The following is a 16,721-nucleotide window of genomic DNA, read 5'->3' as shown; positions in this document are numbered from 1 at the left end:
AGAGTGCGGACGACAGTATAATGGTGTGAAATAATAAAGCTGCTCATTGTTCATTCTGTGCCTTTTACCAATATAGCAAGCTTGTTCTGTCTGTAGTTACATTGTGCAGTGAGATTTTTTATGACTTCAGCCAGGAGTGATTTGATCTGAGTTGCTAGTTTGCACGAGTTGGCAAAAAAACATTGGCAGCCTTCAGAAAGCTTCAGGAAGCAGCTGTGCACCGCTCATTATCGTTAGTGGAGAAGTCAATCAGACGTACATTTTCAAAACAAACCGGCCTGACTTGCACTTTAAAAAGGAAATAAATCTGTGTAATGAGTCAGCGGTGTTGTGTATTTCAGTATTTCAAGTGCACGGTATATATATATATTGCCATTTGTGGAAAACTAACTCTTCTAAACAGTATTCATAGCAGCTAATATGCTAACAGGTACTCTTTCACCTCAAAATTGGAAAATAATAAAGGTCAGATACAGATTATAACTTATTCCCTGTTGGAAAAAGTAGTTCTCTGTGTCTGTTTTTGCATGGAAGACTTCCTGTGTGTTATTAAAGAGTCAGAACTTTTTCTCCCTTCCCAAAATCGTGTCCCACCAGCAAATGTACACAGCAGCTGTAGCTTCCTAAACATAACAACAAGTTAAACAGACAACAAAAGTCAAAGGACAGCATCTAACGATGGAGTTAAACTATTTTATTGACAGCTGGAATAGAATAACAATACACCAAATTGTGCATTTACTGAACAATATAACAGTTTGCCAAAGAATCTGCAAATATATTTGTGTTTAAATGACAGTGCAGTGAATAAAACTTAAGTTAAACCTTCCCGTCACACTTCTGGTTAACAATCATTCCCACTTCGAGGCGGTAAGACGTGAGCGACACGTGGAAAGCAATGCTGATAGGCTTTTGCTACTCACAGTAGTCATCATCAGTTTATGCTTGAAAGTAAAACTTGACAAAATACTTGGAGATAGGAGTTTGAAATTCTTAAGCTGATAAGGTTGTTTTTTTTTTCAAATGATTTTGACACCCTTGGTTATTTTGTTGATGTGCCACTGAGCAAAAAGTGCAACGACAGAATTCAGTGGCTGACAGTAGAAAACTAAAAATAGGTAAAGATATATATACGTAGCTAAACGATAAACTCTCGTCATGGAGGAAAACAGATTTTCCATCACCATTGCCTCCAGACGTTGCCCATGTCACATGTCCCTGACAACATGGGAAGGCCTGGTAAACTGTCCCATATCCCAAAATCAAAACATCACCATCGCATAGTATCTTAGGGGCTTTGGGAAAAATATCATATTTAAAAATATCTCTAAAGGCCTCAATGAATGAGTCAGAAAAGAGAATTTAAGGCTGTGAATGTTTGTTTTTGTAAATAAATTTTAAAAAAGCGTCTCCTCCTGGATGAAAGTTGCAACTGAATTATGAATTCATACAGAAAGCTGCAAGGTACTTTAAGAAACATCGGATTTAAGAAAAAGAAAAAAACTGATGGGGACACATAACATAAAGATTTAATGCGGGCAGCTTTGGATGACAGGATTTACCAGATGGTGTGAGGGGGAACGCTTTTCTGAGAGTTTGGGAGGGAGTGTTGCTCCAAGGGGAAAAAGGAAAGTTTAAGAGCCGCTGCCTCTGCACCATAGCCGACTGCAGGAGATGTGTTGCTTTTGGGATCTGCCAGCGACCGTTTCGTAACAGCCACAGAGGAGCTGCGTCTACCCTTTCATCCTCCCACTCCTCCACCTTTTCCCCGAGAGAGAACATGATATGATATGTCTGGAAACGTACACACTGTCACTCCAAAGAGAAAAGGACACAAACAGTGCTTGCTTTCTTTCTAATGAGTAAAACTCATGTACTTCAGAGGAAAAAAGATATGAACGATTTCAGCTCAGGTAACAGATTTTTTTTTTTTTTTTTTTTTTTTTTGAAGAACTTCAAAGGGAATTTTATCCAGTTCCACTTTTAGGTTGTTCTTCTGCAAAAACAGACTTTGCATTCTGAGTGCTCCAAGGTTAGCTCAAAGGGTCCCAGTGACGACATAATGACGACTGAAGCAGTAAAAAAGTGAAACACAGGCTACGTTTACGTGGACAATATTAGCTGGAAGGCTGGGAAGCTAAGGAGACCTACAAACCAGAACTGGCCTGGCCCCTAATGTCTTGTAGCATAGACTGTAGAAGAAGTGGACGCCACGCACGCATCGATACCGTGGCTCCACTCTCAGACAGTACTGCACAGACTGTCTAGAAAACTTGCAAGATGGCACCACTCGCATCCCTGGAATTTGACCAATGGGAGGAAGTGGAGTCCAGTTTTTTTTTTAGTCTATGACTTGTGGACTCCAACAGTTTCCCAGCAACAGTTTTCTCACAGCTTACAGCAGATGTTATCCCTTGAATGCTAAGACTTTGCGTACATGGCTTTCAATGTTCCCACGAGTTCCGTTTGAATGTATCTTGGACTGTGGTTCATCTTGGTGCCATTCGTTCATTATTACACAAGAAAAAAACAGAAATACAATTAAGCACTAATGTGAAGAAATCTCTATTTCTGCAGAATTACAACCGTAAAAGGGGATTAAAGGACTTCAGCAGGACTCGTGTACAGTTCTTACACTTATTTTACCTCTATTTGTTTGAAACCATAAAGTCAGGTGATGAGCATCCAAAAAATTACAAAGCAAAAAGCAAATCTAACAAGTTTAGGAATATGTCTCGTTAAGAAACAGGTCACCATGTTTGAATATACATAGCTGTGTGTGTGTCTGTATGCTTTTTGCTTAGTTTGTTCATTTAACTTCCCACACCGGGATGAGTGTGGGCTCAAATAGCCAGTTGAAATTTCCGAAAATCAGAAATTCAGAAATAAGAACATACGCAAAGATAATAATTCTGATAGATGACACTTAAGTCGGTTTTAGGTAATGGGTTGAAATGGTGACACTGCAGAAGTTGTTAGATTTGGGTTCCTTTTTTTTTTTTGCGTCATTTTGATTTGTTAATGTGACAATTCTTAGTCCTTAGCCCTGACAAAATGTATATCGAGTGTTTAAGGCCTCTACTTACATTACAATTGGTAAAAGTACATACAGTAATTAACATCCAAACAGCAGACACAATCATAAACATGGGGGAATGCAAAAACGCACATTTGTGGTGCTGAATATGTCGATAACATTTTACATTGTTGATTAGCTTATTCGTTTTCCTCCAAAGTTACAAAATGTCACAAAGAAACGAAAGAGTGGTGAAGAAGAAGCTTTTGATGAGCAAACGTACGCACAATTTTAAAACGACAAACAGTTCCTCTTAATCCCGTTGGCTTATATTATACGTAAACTAATCTTGCAAGGGTCAACTATATCCATGTTTACACACAAATTCATGCTAATGCTCAGAGTCTGCAGCTGTAGCCATCATAGAAAACCCCTCATTTACTGCATGCATGCCATACTACTGCTGATATGATCATCCATTTAGAGTGGAACTCTGAGGAAAGCATGTTAGATTTTCAAAGACATATTAAACAATTGATTATAGCTTTTAGAAATATCTGCCGCCTTGTGTTGCACAGGCAGCTGCTGCAGGCTAGTTGAAGAGAGGTGGAACATTTTCTATGATGTTACCATTGCAACTCTTTGCAGAAATGCTCATGATTAATCAGCGGTAAATCCATATTTTAGCCTCTTTTGGAATCCAAAGCCAATTTCTTTAGACTTTGTTGATAGGAAACTCAATGCCAAGTGTGTAAACATTTCTCTTTCATTGGTCCTCATGTGGGAAATCAGCCCTCACAACACGTTAAACTTTTGGCACAAAGAACACTGACAAAAACACATTCCTTGGGTCACAGTAAGAGGAGTTAATCATTTTATATATCATTTGATTTATACAACATTATATCATTTGTAGATATTCCCTAATGTTCTGACTACCAGACAACCATTGTTATCACTGAAAGAAAACCCATGTGAGTTTAGGTTGTGAAAAATGATTCTGAAGTAATTCTAATGTCACATTCGGGAATTAAAGGACCAGCGTGTGGGATTTAGATGACCTTTACTGGTGAGGTTGTAGACTGCAACTAACTGAAGGAAGGGGCAAAGCCCGCCTCATCTGGTGGACCAACACCGGACCTTACAAAATACGTACGGCAGTCAATAGCAACAGACAAATAGAAAGAATACACACCCAGTATGTCATAATAATATAATAATTGTAAACTATCTTCCACTATCTTAGCTTTGGCAACAAACATCATCGTTGCAAAATATATTGGACAGTCTCCCTGCATTGATTACCATACATATTTCTTTTCTGAAATAAGGTGCCATAGTGTCCACTGGAAGGTACAAAATATTTCACTTAAAAAAAAAAAAAATGCTTAAGGGACTCTTTAGACGTTTGTTGTCTCCATTTTTGGGCTTCTCCAGAAATATGGCGGCGCAACATGGTGAGCTGCATGGAGAAGGGCCAGCTAGTGCAGCCTTTTTAGAGTTACTTATATGAAAACATATTTGTTTTATATTTCTGATAATAGAGCTCCCTAAATCCTACTTGCAGGTCCTTTAATGTCTGCCCTTTTAATAGATACCCTCAGATTCCAAACATCCTCCCTGGTGGAAAAAAACATGAATGTGCTGAGGTAAAATGACAGATTTTGACAAGTGATTTTCACATTCTTAAAACTATTTTAAGTGTGTGTTAAATCTGAAAAATACCTTGCAGTTACTTTCCTTGTAGAGCATAACATGTTTAAAATGAGCAGACCTATAACATCTTTCAGTGGCACATATGTTGAAAAAAAAAAAAATAATCCTGATACATAAAAAACATATCTAAATAACTTTATCGGAAAAATATTATAATTGATGAATCAATCACCAGCTACACGTGTCATTTCCCACAGTTTCTACAGAGCAATTTAAAAAAAATTGCAATGACTGGATGTCTGCTGATTATTGCTTTACAGAATATAACTAATTTGTTAGGAAACAGATACAGCATTAATATCCCTGCAACGCTGCTACTGGCAAAATCGAGGACACATTTGAAAAATCCTTTAAAGCAAAAAACTCCAAATTGGGTAACAAAATAAAACATTATCTAATTAGTGTAACAGAATTTTTCTTTCAAAATCTTGCCTCAGAGAAAGACGAATAACAATAATTCGTAAAAATTCTCAGATTTTCTTTGCTTTTTTGTGTATCCTATTACAGATTTGACATTGTTAATGACAAAAGCTAAAAAATTAAATTGAGTCACCTTTGTAAAAATTTGAATTTCACTGCTACGTACAGTACAGTATGTGTGTGTTCCTCAGTTGAAGCTGGATTTTGACCCAGCATACTGTATTTCTTTTTTTTTCATCCCTCAGTGTAGCATACAGCTCATGCTTAGCCTTATCAAGTTGTGCGCTAATTAATTCATTAGAAGTTTTTAATCAGTCATGCGGATGCTACCAGCTAGTGCTACAATCTTACAATAACTAGCAAGAATATCACTTCCCTCCATCAGAGTTTTAACGATAATCATCTAAGTCGTTATAGATTAACTTTGGCTCACTCCAAAAGACACTAACAATCATAATATTTACACATAAAAATACATTAAGGATCATAAATGCCCAAATAAAATACCTTTGTTCGTTAATAAACTATAAATTTCTCTACAGTGTGCACATTGTGTTCCCTTTAAATTCATCCTATTTTTGTGTCCTTGTTTTGAAGTCCATAAAAGCTGATGTCAGCACAGACAGATCCTTTGTTTGGATGGTGCAAAGTACATTTCATGCTTCCTTCCTCTCTCACTGTGTCGTAGCGTGGCTAATCACCAGGTGTCTTGGCGGTCTGTGGATAAGGGCTGTAATTTAGAATAAAAAGGGACGCTCCTCTGCGCAGCCTGAACACTGCTGTTTTCGTTACTCCCTCACAATGGCACATGCCGCAAGGTAATTGAAGAACAGGAAGGAGAAGACACTTGCTGGTAGAAATTGGCACAGTACAAACTGTTATTAGACAACTGTTAGTCAAAGCTTTTTTTAAAATAAAAAAAGAGAGAGAGAGAGAAGAGAAATCTTAAAAATCTATTTCTAGAGTATTAGCTATAGAGCATTCCGAACTACAACAAAACCGAGACACACAGCACGTTGTCAGGCCTACACTTTCATCCAGGCTGCTATCCTCAGCTTCTCTCTTCTGTGTCAGGTTGCGGTGTGTCGGTGCTACAGCTCAGGTCCTGCACTTGATGTGACCTTCACCGTGAGGTGGAATTTGGAAACTTAAAAGTCAGAAAAGAAATGAACAGGAAAAAACACCTTCAAGGCTTCAGACCCCCTTTACACTTGGCTGTTTCATCACATGCATTTGCACTTTGCCAATTCTAATCATATTCTAATACAGTATATTACATGCATTAAAATTCAGTTTGATTGGACTGTGATGCTATTGCTGTTTGCTGTTTTTCACTCTCTCCACAGAATCAGCTGTTGGTGAAGAAGTGATTCAGTGAGTCAGATTTCAGACTTTTTTTTGACTGCAATAGTCGCATTCGCTGGAAACCTCTAACTGCACGTACTCTCTGTGCTGTTGATTAAAGACACAGCTATCTTTACCGAGGCCTTGCGTCACGTCTTTCTGAAAACAATAAATAAATAAAGATGGATACATGTTTTCATTCCTACCAAACCTGACTCGAGTTTGACTGAAAAACACCTTTTAAGAAAAGATGATAAAACAAACAGTGAAGTCAGCCAATACTGTGTTGACCGCGATGAAAATGTTCCAACTCTTGCATCATAACAGCACACAGGCTTCGAGAACCTGCTTTCTTTAAGCTATATAAATCCATGGAATAACTAATTTAAACCTGCCACTGCATCTAAATGCAATTAATTGAGAGGACAGACAGAGTGATACTCTGGATGCCCAAGATCAGGTCAAGATCCAGACCTTTCCAGAATCAAAAGAGGCTTTCATTCATGTCTCATCACATCTTTGACATATTGCCAAATGTATTGAACAATGGGCCAGACATGTAACAGGGAAAAAAAATAATGTCCAAAACAAAGATGTCTTCTCATTTAAAACGAAGAGTTTAAATGTTTTCTTTGAAAAGTCATCCTTAGACCTGCTGCACATCCCTTCCCTTGTTGTGGTCCCTCACAACGGGCAGCTGGTTTTTTCAAACAGTCCAGTGGCAGTCTCACTTTCTCTCCAGACTGGCAGATAGACGGATAACACTTAGGAGCTGTCCAGCCCCTTAATGAGGACACACAGAGACAACAAACAGTCCTGGGAATAAGAATCGAATGTAGGCTGCGAAGAAGGCGCGTAGCTGAAGCAAAGCTGAGCCCGCAGAGTATTGTGGCCTCAATAGGATGTGATCAATGACTGCAACTGAGCCCTCCTTTGAAGTATCCTCATTAGGAAGGATTGGGTTGTATGTTTTGTTTTTTTCTTTTCTTCATCAGAGAAATCTGAAGAGAGCAAAACTTCCCTTTGAATGTGACGGGCGGTCGGTTGCAACAACGACAAACGTGCATCCCTTAAGTCTCAGGAAAGAAGAATTATCAAAAGAATTATAATACATTTCCGATGTAAACCAGGATGACCCTCTGGTTTACAAAATAATTTCCAAATCAAGGGAGTGATTCATTCCCCAGTGTGGTTGGACCTCTCAGTGTGCCCTTTAGTGAGAAACTTAATACCTTCCTGCTCCAGTGGCAGTACCACCTGACTGACCTGGGTGCAGGGCTACAGGTTACTCTAATTAAAAACAAGTCCAAAGACTTTGTCTGAGCAATGAAATCTTAGTTATGACATCAAAAACTATACAATTTTGCGCATGAGTCTTAGGATCGCTCACAACAGGGCCCGATGGTGCTCTCCAGGGACATCTGGGACGAGTGGCGGATGAGCGGCGCCATTGTTGGGTCCACCATAGAGGAGGTAGGGAAAAGCTTGTACCAGCCAATCACCATAGTGCTGAGGTCCAACTCCTCCAATAGGATCCGAGCTACACCCATGAAGCATTTGCGGTCCATCCGTCCATAGTTGCCCCAAACAATGAGCTACGGGAGAGAGTGGCAGAATAAAGATTAGCGGAATAAAACCAACATACGTAATTGTTGCGTTGTGAAATTTTCGAAGTATGTAAGCATTATTCTGTGTGTACAAATGTATTGATGTATGATCACAAAATAATTTTAAGAAATCTACATATGAAGCCTGAGGCCCATGAAAAGATCTGACTGTAGGTCTGAGTCAAGATCTACAGTCTGGAAACTACATTTATGAACCAGCAATTTCCCTGTTTGAAAAGGAAAAGGAAAAGGAAATTGCTTTTGCTTTTGAAGGAAACATATTGGAACTGCTTCCTCTGTGACGCAAAATCAAACTTTGCAGGCTGCTATGCTTACAATGACAAAGCTAGCATGTCAACATCTACCATTTTCGCTGGGCTGCTTTTGCATGTGAACATTTTACAATCAATACTGAAGACAAAGACGGAAAAGCCAATCATCAATAGGATGACTGATGATGTGCAGTTAGCAGTGTTTCCTGTCAATTCGCGTTTAGTTAGAACATTTTTTGCAACAGGAAATCTGGATCTCGACAGTTGCTATCTCCGGCGCAGCAGAACAAAATGGTCCGAGGTGTGAAATTAAGTAAATGAAGAGAATGTCGCATACATGTGTGTGTGAGGAGGAGGAGGGAGATACGACAGCGGCGCTTTGAATCCTGCTTGTGTCCTCTCTGTCTCCTGACATCCTGATAACATCAGGTCTCATCTCAGACTGCCCTACATCTTGTCAAGCGGGCGGACACAATAATCAATACCCATCCTTGCATGCGTCCTCTCATGTGGTGGTCTTGTGAGTCTGTGAGTACCAGCATACCAATTTGTTTGGTGTCGGTGATTGTGCGCTGGCGACTGATTTCCACAGAGACACAGAGGCCTCGCATCGGCTTCAATCTATTCTCTGCGTCTTTAAAGAAGAAGAATCTATTTCTGTGTCTGTCTGTTTGTCTGTCTGTCTGCCTGCCTACTACCATTCCTCCAAACCAGGTCTTGACCTCAAATTAGAAGAGAGAGAAAAATGTATGGTTGAACACCAGACACTGGCTAGGTGCAAACATAGGGTTTTCTGATATATTCTGATATATATATATCTTCCTCTATAGCATACAGTGACATTCTACATTATAGTGTACTTTGTGCAAGCCGTTTGGGAAAACATGCCCTTTCACTCAGCGTTGGACCTCACTAATGCCTTTGTGGCTGAATGTGAGCAAATCCCTGCAGTGGAAAAAATTCCAAGAAGAGTCGAGTCGGTGTACGCAGCAGATTAAACGGCACAACCTGCTTGATAATCACAGTCGCATGCAATGCTCGGTTTATCTAACGTGTTTGGTTGGTGCGGCAAGTTCTGCACAGCGTCATGACTATTCAAACCTCCAAAAACTGAACAAAACACAAAAGCACTGTGTGGATTGTTGGGCGAATATATCCCCAGTAAATGCTGGTGTGTCTGAGCCCTGAGGTGCAGAAATCACTCACAGTTCTGACAGTAGAAAGTCCCCTTGGTCTGACCAGACAGAATAATAAAGAATGATGGAAAGTGTGAAATAAAAGACATAAATAAATAACTATATAGACCTTGGGTTTGGTACTTTTTGTTTTTGTGGAAAAATGAAGAGGAAACAATATCATTAGCTGAAGAGGGAATGAAAATGTAAAAATAATAGTAGCTTAACAATAAGCTTCATTATCTTAATCGATTTTTTAAAATTTTAAAATAGGAAAACAACCTGAAAGAGATCCTTGCCTTCCAAACGCACTCAAAGACAAAAAGAAAAAGGCAGAAGACACAAAGCAAAAGAGACATTTCTTCGAAACGATACAAAAAGATAAAAGAGAAAATGAGATGATGAGAGCGAGCAGAGTTCAGCACAGAGGACAGAAGGAGGAAGACGGACAGCAGATAATTGGACAGTAGGTGTTTAGCAGCTAATTACGCGGCGACAGCTCCAAGAAAGCAGCCTCAGGCCGATGTGGAGATGTGAAGGCCGCGTCACTGAGCGCACACAGGTTCAAACCAGCAGCTTTAAAAACCATGACCTCATCTGCATTTATCACTATACCATGCACCTGTTCCTTTATAGATACAAGAAGAAGAAGAAGAAGGTACTTTAACTCTCAATTTGAAAGACGTCGAAACTGGCTATTGTGCCAGTTTTCTATGTTTTGTTAGCGGGAGAAAAACAAGTTGTTGAGTGCTCCCATTTGTGTAACTTGCTGCTCTTGTTCGGCATCACTGCAGGGCTGACATTTGGTTTCAGTGATGTTATATTATACAATTATACTCTTTCACTAAAGCAACAGTTTCACTGCATGTCAAACAGGCACACTTGTTATAGAGTGCGACTGACTGAATTTTAATATAAATAGGATTTCTGATTGACTGCTCTGTCTGCTCTACAATAATAAACAAAGTAATACAAAAACCACATCTTAAATAACAGAAAACGTTCCATTAATAAATAGTCAGGACGGGCCGTCAAAAAATGCCCCTCACCATGTGAAATTATGTGTCAGGTTTTGTGAATGGTGCAGGAGGCTACGCCTGGCCTTGAGTCAGATGAAGGTTTCTCAATGAGACTTAAGCAGCACTCTGCTTTCCTAAATCTGGAAGTGACAAATTGAAAAGTGCTGCTGATTCCAGCGTTTTTCATTATCCAGCGTGAATGAGTTTGATGAAACTCAGAGGACAGCGACAGAGACAGCGGATAATTAAGAGGGAGGCGTTTAGTGGCTAATTACACAGCGACAAGAGCGGCAGAGCAGCCCGAGGCAGAGCTGCAGGCCTCTCCACTGTTTCCACCCGCTGATTACTGACGCATGGGGTTAAAACACGTGTGTTTGCAGTTTGTTATGTGTTATTTAAACATTATGATGGACCGCAGTAAGAAGGGAATTAAGAACGACGGGATAGGAGATAAAAAATGGAAAGGAAGGAAGGGGAAACATTGAGGAAAAGTAAAGAACACATTAAAAACAGAGAAAATAATAATAAAAAAAGTGTAGAAAAATGGCAGTGAGAAAAAAAAGTAGTAGAAAGGAATGGATGGAGAATGAGAGAGCGGAAGAGAAGCAGGGAAAGAATACAAAATGGACAAAGCACAGAAGCTGGAAAGCTCCAAATCCGTGGTAATAATCAGTTTCTCTATGTTGGCCTTTTGTGACATTTTTGATCGTGAAAGCAGCCGAAGCTCAAACAAATGAAAGAACAAAATCATCTGGATCAGCCTGATGGTACCCCAGGTCAGATTTTCTCACTGTGAATGCCAACTTTGGTTTTCAACCACTTCCGCTGTGTCCGCGTTCGCTGAACTTTTTCCTCAAAATCACAAGGAGACAGGCAGACAGACTTCTAACTTTGCCTTCAGCAGTCCATAAAATCTGGGTGGAGGTTTTTGAGGAGGCTGATTTGTGACTTGGGTTGGGAATTTGTTAGTTTTAGCGACCCAGCTGTGCTTTAATCGTTCTGTAGGTGGTAACGCAGGTGCAAACGCCCCTTTGGTCTAGACTTAGAACGATGAGAAACATTTCCAGAATAAAACCACCAACCAGCGAAGTGAATGAAATTAATGATCTCATTACAGTGTAATGTTCCAGTAAACTTGGGTCTTGGCATTTATGTGGATGTTACCTTGACAAACATCACCACCTGGACATTTTTTAAGACCTAGCACAGGGAAACAGCAGCGTAGCAATGGCAAAGGGGTCCTTGCACATAAGACCAGGCCACCTTCTTCCATTCCTCCATGGTGGAAGAATGGAGCTTTCAGCACGGACACTCAGTTTGGTCTACAGAGACCCGTACAAAACAAACTGTGACTCCTTTCTATCAGAACCAGCATCAAGTTTGTCAAGAATTTGAGCTACAGTATCTCGTCTCCTGGAGTGGACCACCAAGGCAAGTCTTCCCTTCCCATCCTTGGACTCTTTTGATATGTATTGACCACTGCAGGCACACACAACAAGAGCTGCCATTCCCTTTACCAGTGCTTACAACAAGGTGGAAATGATATCACGGCTGACTGTTGTATATGTCTTAGAATGTAATTAGATCTGAGATCTTCAACAAGGCTTTTTATTTTATTTTATTTCAATTTCTTTAAATACACATGAACAAGAAATTGATATACATACATATTATGTTAGTATTTAGTTATGTTTAAAGTTAAAACGGTTAAGAAAATAATTATATATATAAAATTGACAGATAAGGAAATAATTGACAGATTGACAGTTTTAATTTCAAACATTTCAACTCTTTGAAAAATATATTTGAACCTGTGTATTATATGAATAGCTTACTGTTGAATGCAAAATGATAATAATACTGTATATTTATAAACAGCACTAGTTTAATATAGAACACATACAGCAGGCAGGAGGTCCCGATTTAATCTTTCCATCAGTTTGAGGGTCCTTGGCCTGAAAAACCTTGAAGACCCCTGTATTAGGTGAATTACAGAAATGAATGCTCCCTAGATATTGACTCCTAAAGACTTTGGTAGTTGATTTAAAGTTCCTTGAAGTTTTTTGAACCTCAAGGCAAATTTTAATACATTTTGTGCTCACTCATATAGTATAGTTCCGATCTGGTCAAAAATTATGTTTTGCTAGAAATGAGATTTATGATTAAATATCTGCCAAACTAATGATACCCACGTGAGTTTCAGATATGCTCCATGTTAATTATTAATTGCTAAATGTTAGCAAGCTGACACCACAATCTAAGACTCTGAGCACGAGAAAGATTACACTTGGCAATCATTAGCATGCTAACTTCATCATTGTCAGGTTTTTATTGAATTTTGTTAATGGCTTAGCCAATAATGGGTTCAGGTTGGATTAAAATGTCTGCCTTACATTGTATGTAAAAATGGTTTAGCCTACCTGCACCACTTTCCCCTGTGGGCTTTCAGAGAAGACCAAGACCTGGTTGTAGAGAGGATCCAGAGACTTCCTCACTGACTTGGTCTTCTTCTTGGACACACAGATGCCGTTCTCCAGGAGGTAAACTTTGATGTAGGCCGCTGCAATGACAGCGATCAGAAATGTTCAACTTTAGCTCTCGATATTGATTGTAGTGGCAAAAAAAATAGGTGAAGCATTGTAGAAGAAGAGAATTTAAATAAAGGAGAGGCCTTCAAGGGACTGGCAACATCTGCAACATAAAGGTCATATGACAAAATCTGTACCTAAATGTAAGTAAGATCTTGAAAATCTGTTTAGTGCAATAAATATAGTAAGATAACATATAAAATATACGCACGGCAAAATGTTCACACTATTAAGTATTATTTAGGTAATGATGATATGTACACGTTATAAAAGTAAAAACTTGTTTTAAATTGAATGTTGAAACTAAAAATTGTTAATTAAAGTCTCTTAAACAAATTGATACTATGATGTCATCTCTCCGTCTGTGCTGAAAGTGTAAACAGTGTTTTGTCCAGCATGTTTGAAGATTATGGCAAATCCTGAAATCTGGAGCAAAGATGCCTTTTGTCTGATGGAGCTTCTTTCATGTCTGTTTGTCTCTGTTTATTTCTGTGTTGTTGTTTTTTTCAATCTCATTGTCATAGTTCTTGCAAAGATTTTTGAGAGTTGTTTTGCTTATTTTTTTTCAAATTTGAAACTGTCATTTTTTTTCTTATGCAATTAGGATCAATGGCTGCTTTAATATTATGCAACTAAATTGAACTACGTGCGTCACTGTATGCAGAGAAGACTTTTTTGCACTATACAGGAACGAGGACCAGGGCATATTTCACCACAGCATTAGGAGAAACCAGGGCTGTTCTATTTTACTTAGTGTATAATCTTATGATGTAATCCCACCTTCTTCACTGTTGTGTAATTCAAGTAGCATACCTGTGTTTTTGTGAAACTACTGTATATTGCCTTAGATTTAAAATGTACCCTGCAAGCTGCTGTGTGCGTAGCTGATGCTATTTGTTGTGATGCATTCAGGTGCTATGGTAACCTCCATGTTCCAGATGTGGGAGTGGTTCAGTAAAAAAAAAAAAAAAAATTTAAAATATGGATGTTTCTTGTGTAAAATAGCCTCCTGTGGAAAACTGCTTTGATTTCTTTGATCAGGCGCTCATCAGACGAGAGCGATGCACACTCACCTGGAGGGCCCTTTGATCCTGGTTTCATAGTGAGTCCTCTGGCCTGGACGACCTCCACCTCTAGGCCCCCGTTCCTCTCCATCAGGCCGATCTCTACATCACCTGGATCAGAGGAAACCAAAACAACTGCACTTAACAATGAGTGCTATTTATGAATACTATTTGAAATCTGACTCATTTCATTTATGCAATTTTATATTGAAACACATATTTCTTGACTATTTTGTTTTCTCTAATTGTATTTCAGATTGATTCATTGGTACCACTTCATTTACAAAACCATAATTGTCAAAACCCTGGTCTACAGTAAAAAAAAAATAAATAAAAAATCTTAGAAAAAGTCATCTATATAGAACATCATTATTATGTAGTTAAACAGACCAACAAGCTCATTAACATTCAGGAGATATCTACTCTGTAGACTGTATATTACCTCTGTGTGCCATTTTTGATGTGGAAAATAAAAGACTTTCTTAATTTCACTCACTGGAAGTCACTTCTGAATAACAGTTTCTGCTAATTGCTCCCAAATGATAAATACGTTCCTTTGAAAGTGACACAGCACAGATGACAACCAAGTTATTCTGGGTCCTCTGACATTATATAACACTGGACTGGACAGCAGGTTTGAAATGGAACTGGTCCAGTCAGTTTCACTGTTGTTGGGCCAAGGACACTGTCTGGCTGCCAATGAGGAAACTGACCCACTTACAGTAGATCACTGCCGTGGAGGACAGGCAACATGCTATATATCCAGTATGCACGGCCTGGAAACTGAAAAATGCAGGGGACGATGAGAAAAGCAGCGAGACACAGCTCAGATTTATGAGGTCACTTATTTTTTGCCAATGTGAAAATGATTTCAGCAGCCTTTTGGTTCACGTACACAGGGGAATAAACTTTCAGTTTTCAGACACATTTTTCATGGAGAGATTTTCTTGTTCCTCTTTTCAGTAACATTTTCAAAAATATGGGTGGTAGTTCATTTCTTTGTAAACTTAAAAACAAGATAGGTAACGTATAATTCAGAGACACATAAATATTAAAAAAAAAAAAAACTGATGGACTGGGTTTTTAAGAAGCTTCTTCATGACTGATGTGAACAGAAGGAATGGCTTAGCATTTAAATATCTGTCCTCACTCACCCATGGATGTCGTTGCCAGCGTCTGTCGCCCGACAAATTGGGCCGGTCCCATCCCATCCAGGAAGTCACTGAACTGGGCATCTGATGCCAGACACATGCCACTATAGTTAAGGCTGCAGAGAGAGCGAAAGAGGCAGTAGAGGAGATGGATTGGTTAAACACTCTCAGGGCAGTTCAATTAGCCGGAGACAGAAAGATAACGACACAATGACACAAGAGAGGTGAAGGCCCGCAGAGAAAACAGTCAAGAGGAATAACGAGATAGACAAACATGAATAAAGAAAAGGACTGATAACTGGAAGCCATTTATCACTCCGGTTTCAACTTTGTTAAACTTTAGAAATTGTAATTGGCTTCCTGAAACTAAATGGCTGGGTCGAGAGTTTGACCTCATGTGTCTTTATTTTGTGTGTGTGTATGCAAAGGAATCAGCTCAGAGTGCTTTGGTGGCCGACTGCCAAGTACTATAACTGTGTGTGTGTCGGTCTTATGGTAGCAGACCACAGCATAGCTTCTATACCTCCGCTTTAATCCTTTACACATTAAATTTAGCTTATCCTAGACATAGTATATCACAGTTTACCAAGTAATGTATCAGTAATGTGGAGGACAACTGTGTGAAGTATGATCTCTAAAGAAAATTTAAATAATAATAATAATAATAATAATAATAATAATAACTTGTTGATGACTGGGACACTGCCAAGAATCCACTATAGACTCAAATGTGCTTTTCAAGTGTCATACACAGACATCGGTGCTTCCACTGAGAACTCTTTCATCACTGGGTGATTAAGGAAAGTAGTTATTTTACTATTCTCTAATAGCTCCTTGTATTATTTAGAGTAGTTGGTTCACCGCCACATCTTGTAACAGTTGCAACTGAGAAATACTTAGATCATTTGACTCCAAGAGTACATCTTATTATTGCAAGTTTTGTCTAAACTAAAAACGTGGTTCATTATTCTTGAAAATAAAATAAAATGAAAAAATAAAATAAAATAAAAAAATTAACAGCTAACAAAAGGGCTGAGTCGTGGTACTGGTCAGTCTAGTGACTGCCAGAAAAACAGATGAAATTTCGACTTTTAGACAGAAGGCTAAGAATACTTATATCTAATATCTTTCTAATCTATCTAATTGTATCTCAAAATACTGGGCATACGTGTTCACAGTCATGTAAACTTGGAAGATGTCTACTTTTGAGGTTGTTAACTACAGAAGCCCTAAGCGACCATGCATACACGTATTATTGTTTGTTTTCCCATGATAACAAGTTAATTTCCTCTGTTTTCTTGAGATCTTGGGTTATTTATCAACTGACCAACTGCCACCTTGTTTACAGC

At 38.8% G+C, this 16,721-nt stretch overlaps 1 protein-coding gene across 1 annotated transcript in view; it reads right to left on the bottom strand.

Moving 5' to 3' along the window:
• Positions 1-673: 673 nt before the first annotated feature.
• Positions 674-16,721, bottom strand: part of rims4 (regulating synaptic membrane exocytosis 4) — a 50,818-nt gene continuing 34,770 nt past the window's right edge. Inside the window, exons 3-6 of the mRNA XM_047582845.1 lie at positions 15,376-15,488; positions 14,231-14,332; positions 12,990-13,129; positions 674-8,091 (exon numbers count right to left, since the gene is read on the bottom strand). Coding sequence (XP_047438801.1) covers positions 7,873-8,091; positions 12,990-13,129; positions 14,231-14,332; positions 15,376-15,488 — 574 coding nt within the window. The 3' untranslated portion in view covers positions 674-7,872. The remainder of the gene's footprint in view (positions 8,092-12,989; positions 13,130-14,230; positions 14,333-15,375; positions 15,489-16,721) is intronic.

This window comes from Mugil cephalus, chromosome 4 (assembly GCF_022458985.1).
Source record: "Mugil cephalus isolate CIBA_MC_2020 chromosome 4, CIBA_Mcephalus_1.1, whole genome shotgun sequence".
Classification (NCBI taxonomy): Eukaryota; Metazoa; Chordata; class Actinopteri; order Mugiliformes; family Mugilidae; genus Mugil; species Mugil cephalus.
Note: the sequence above shows the minus strand (reverse complement) of the source record. Positions and strands in the feature narration are given on the sequence as shown.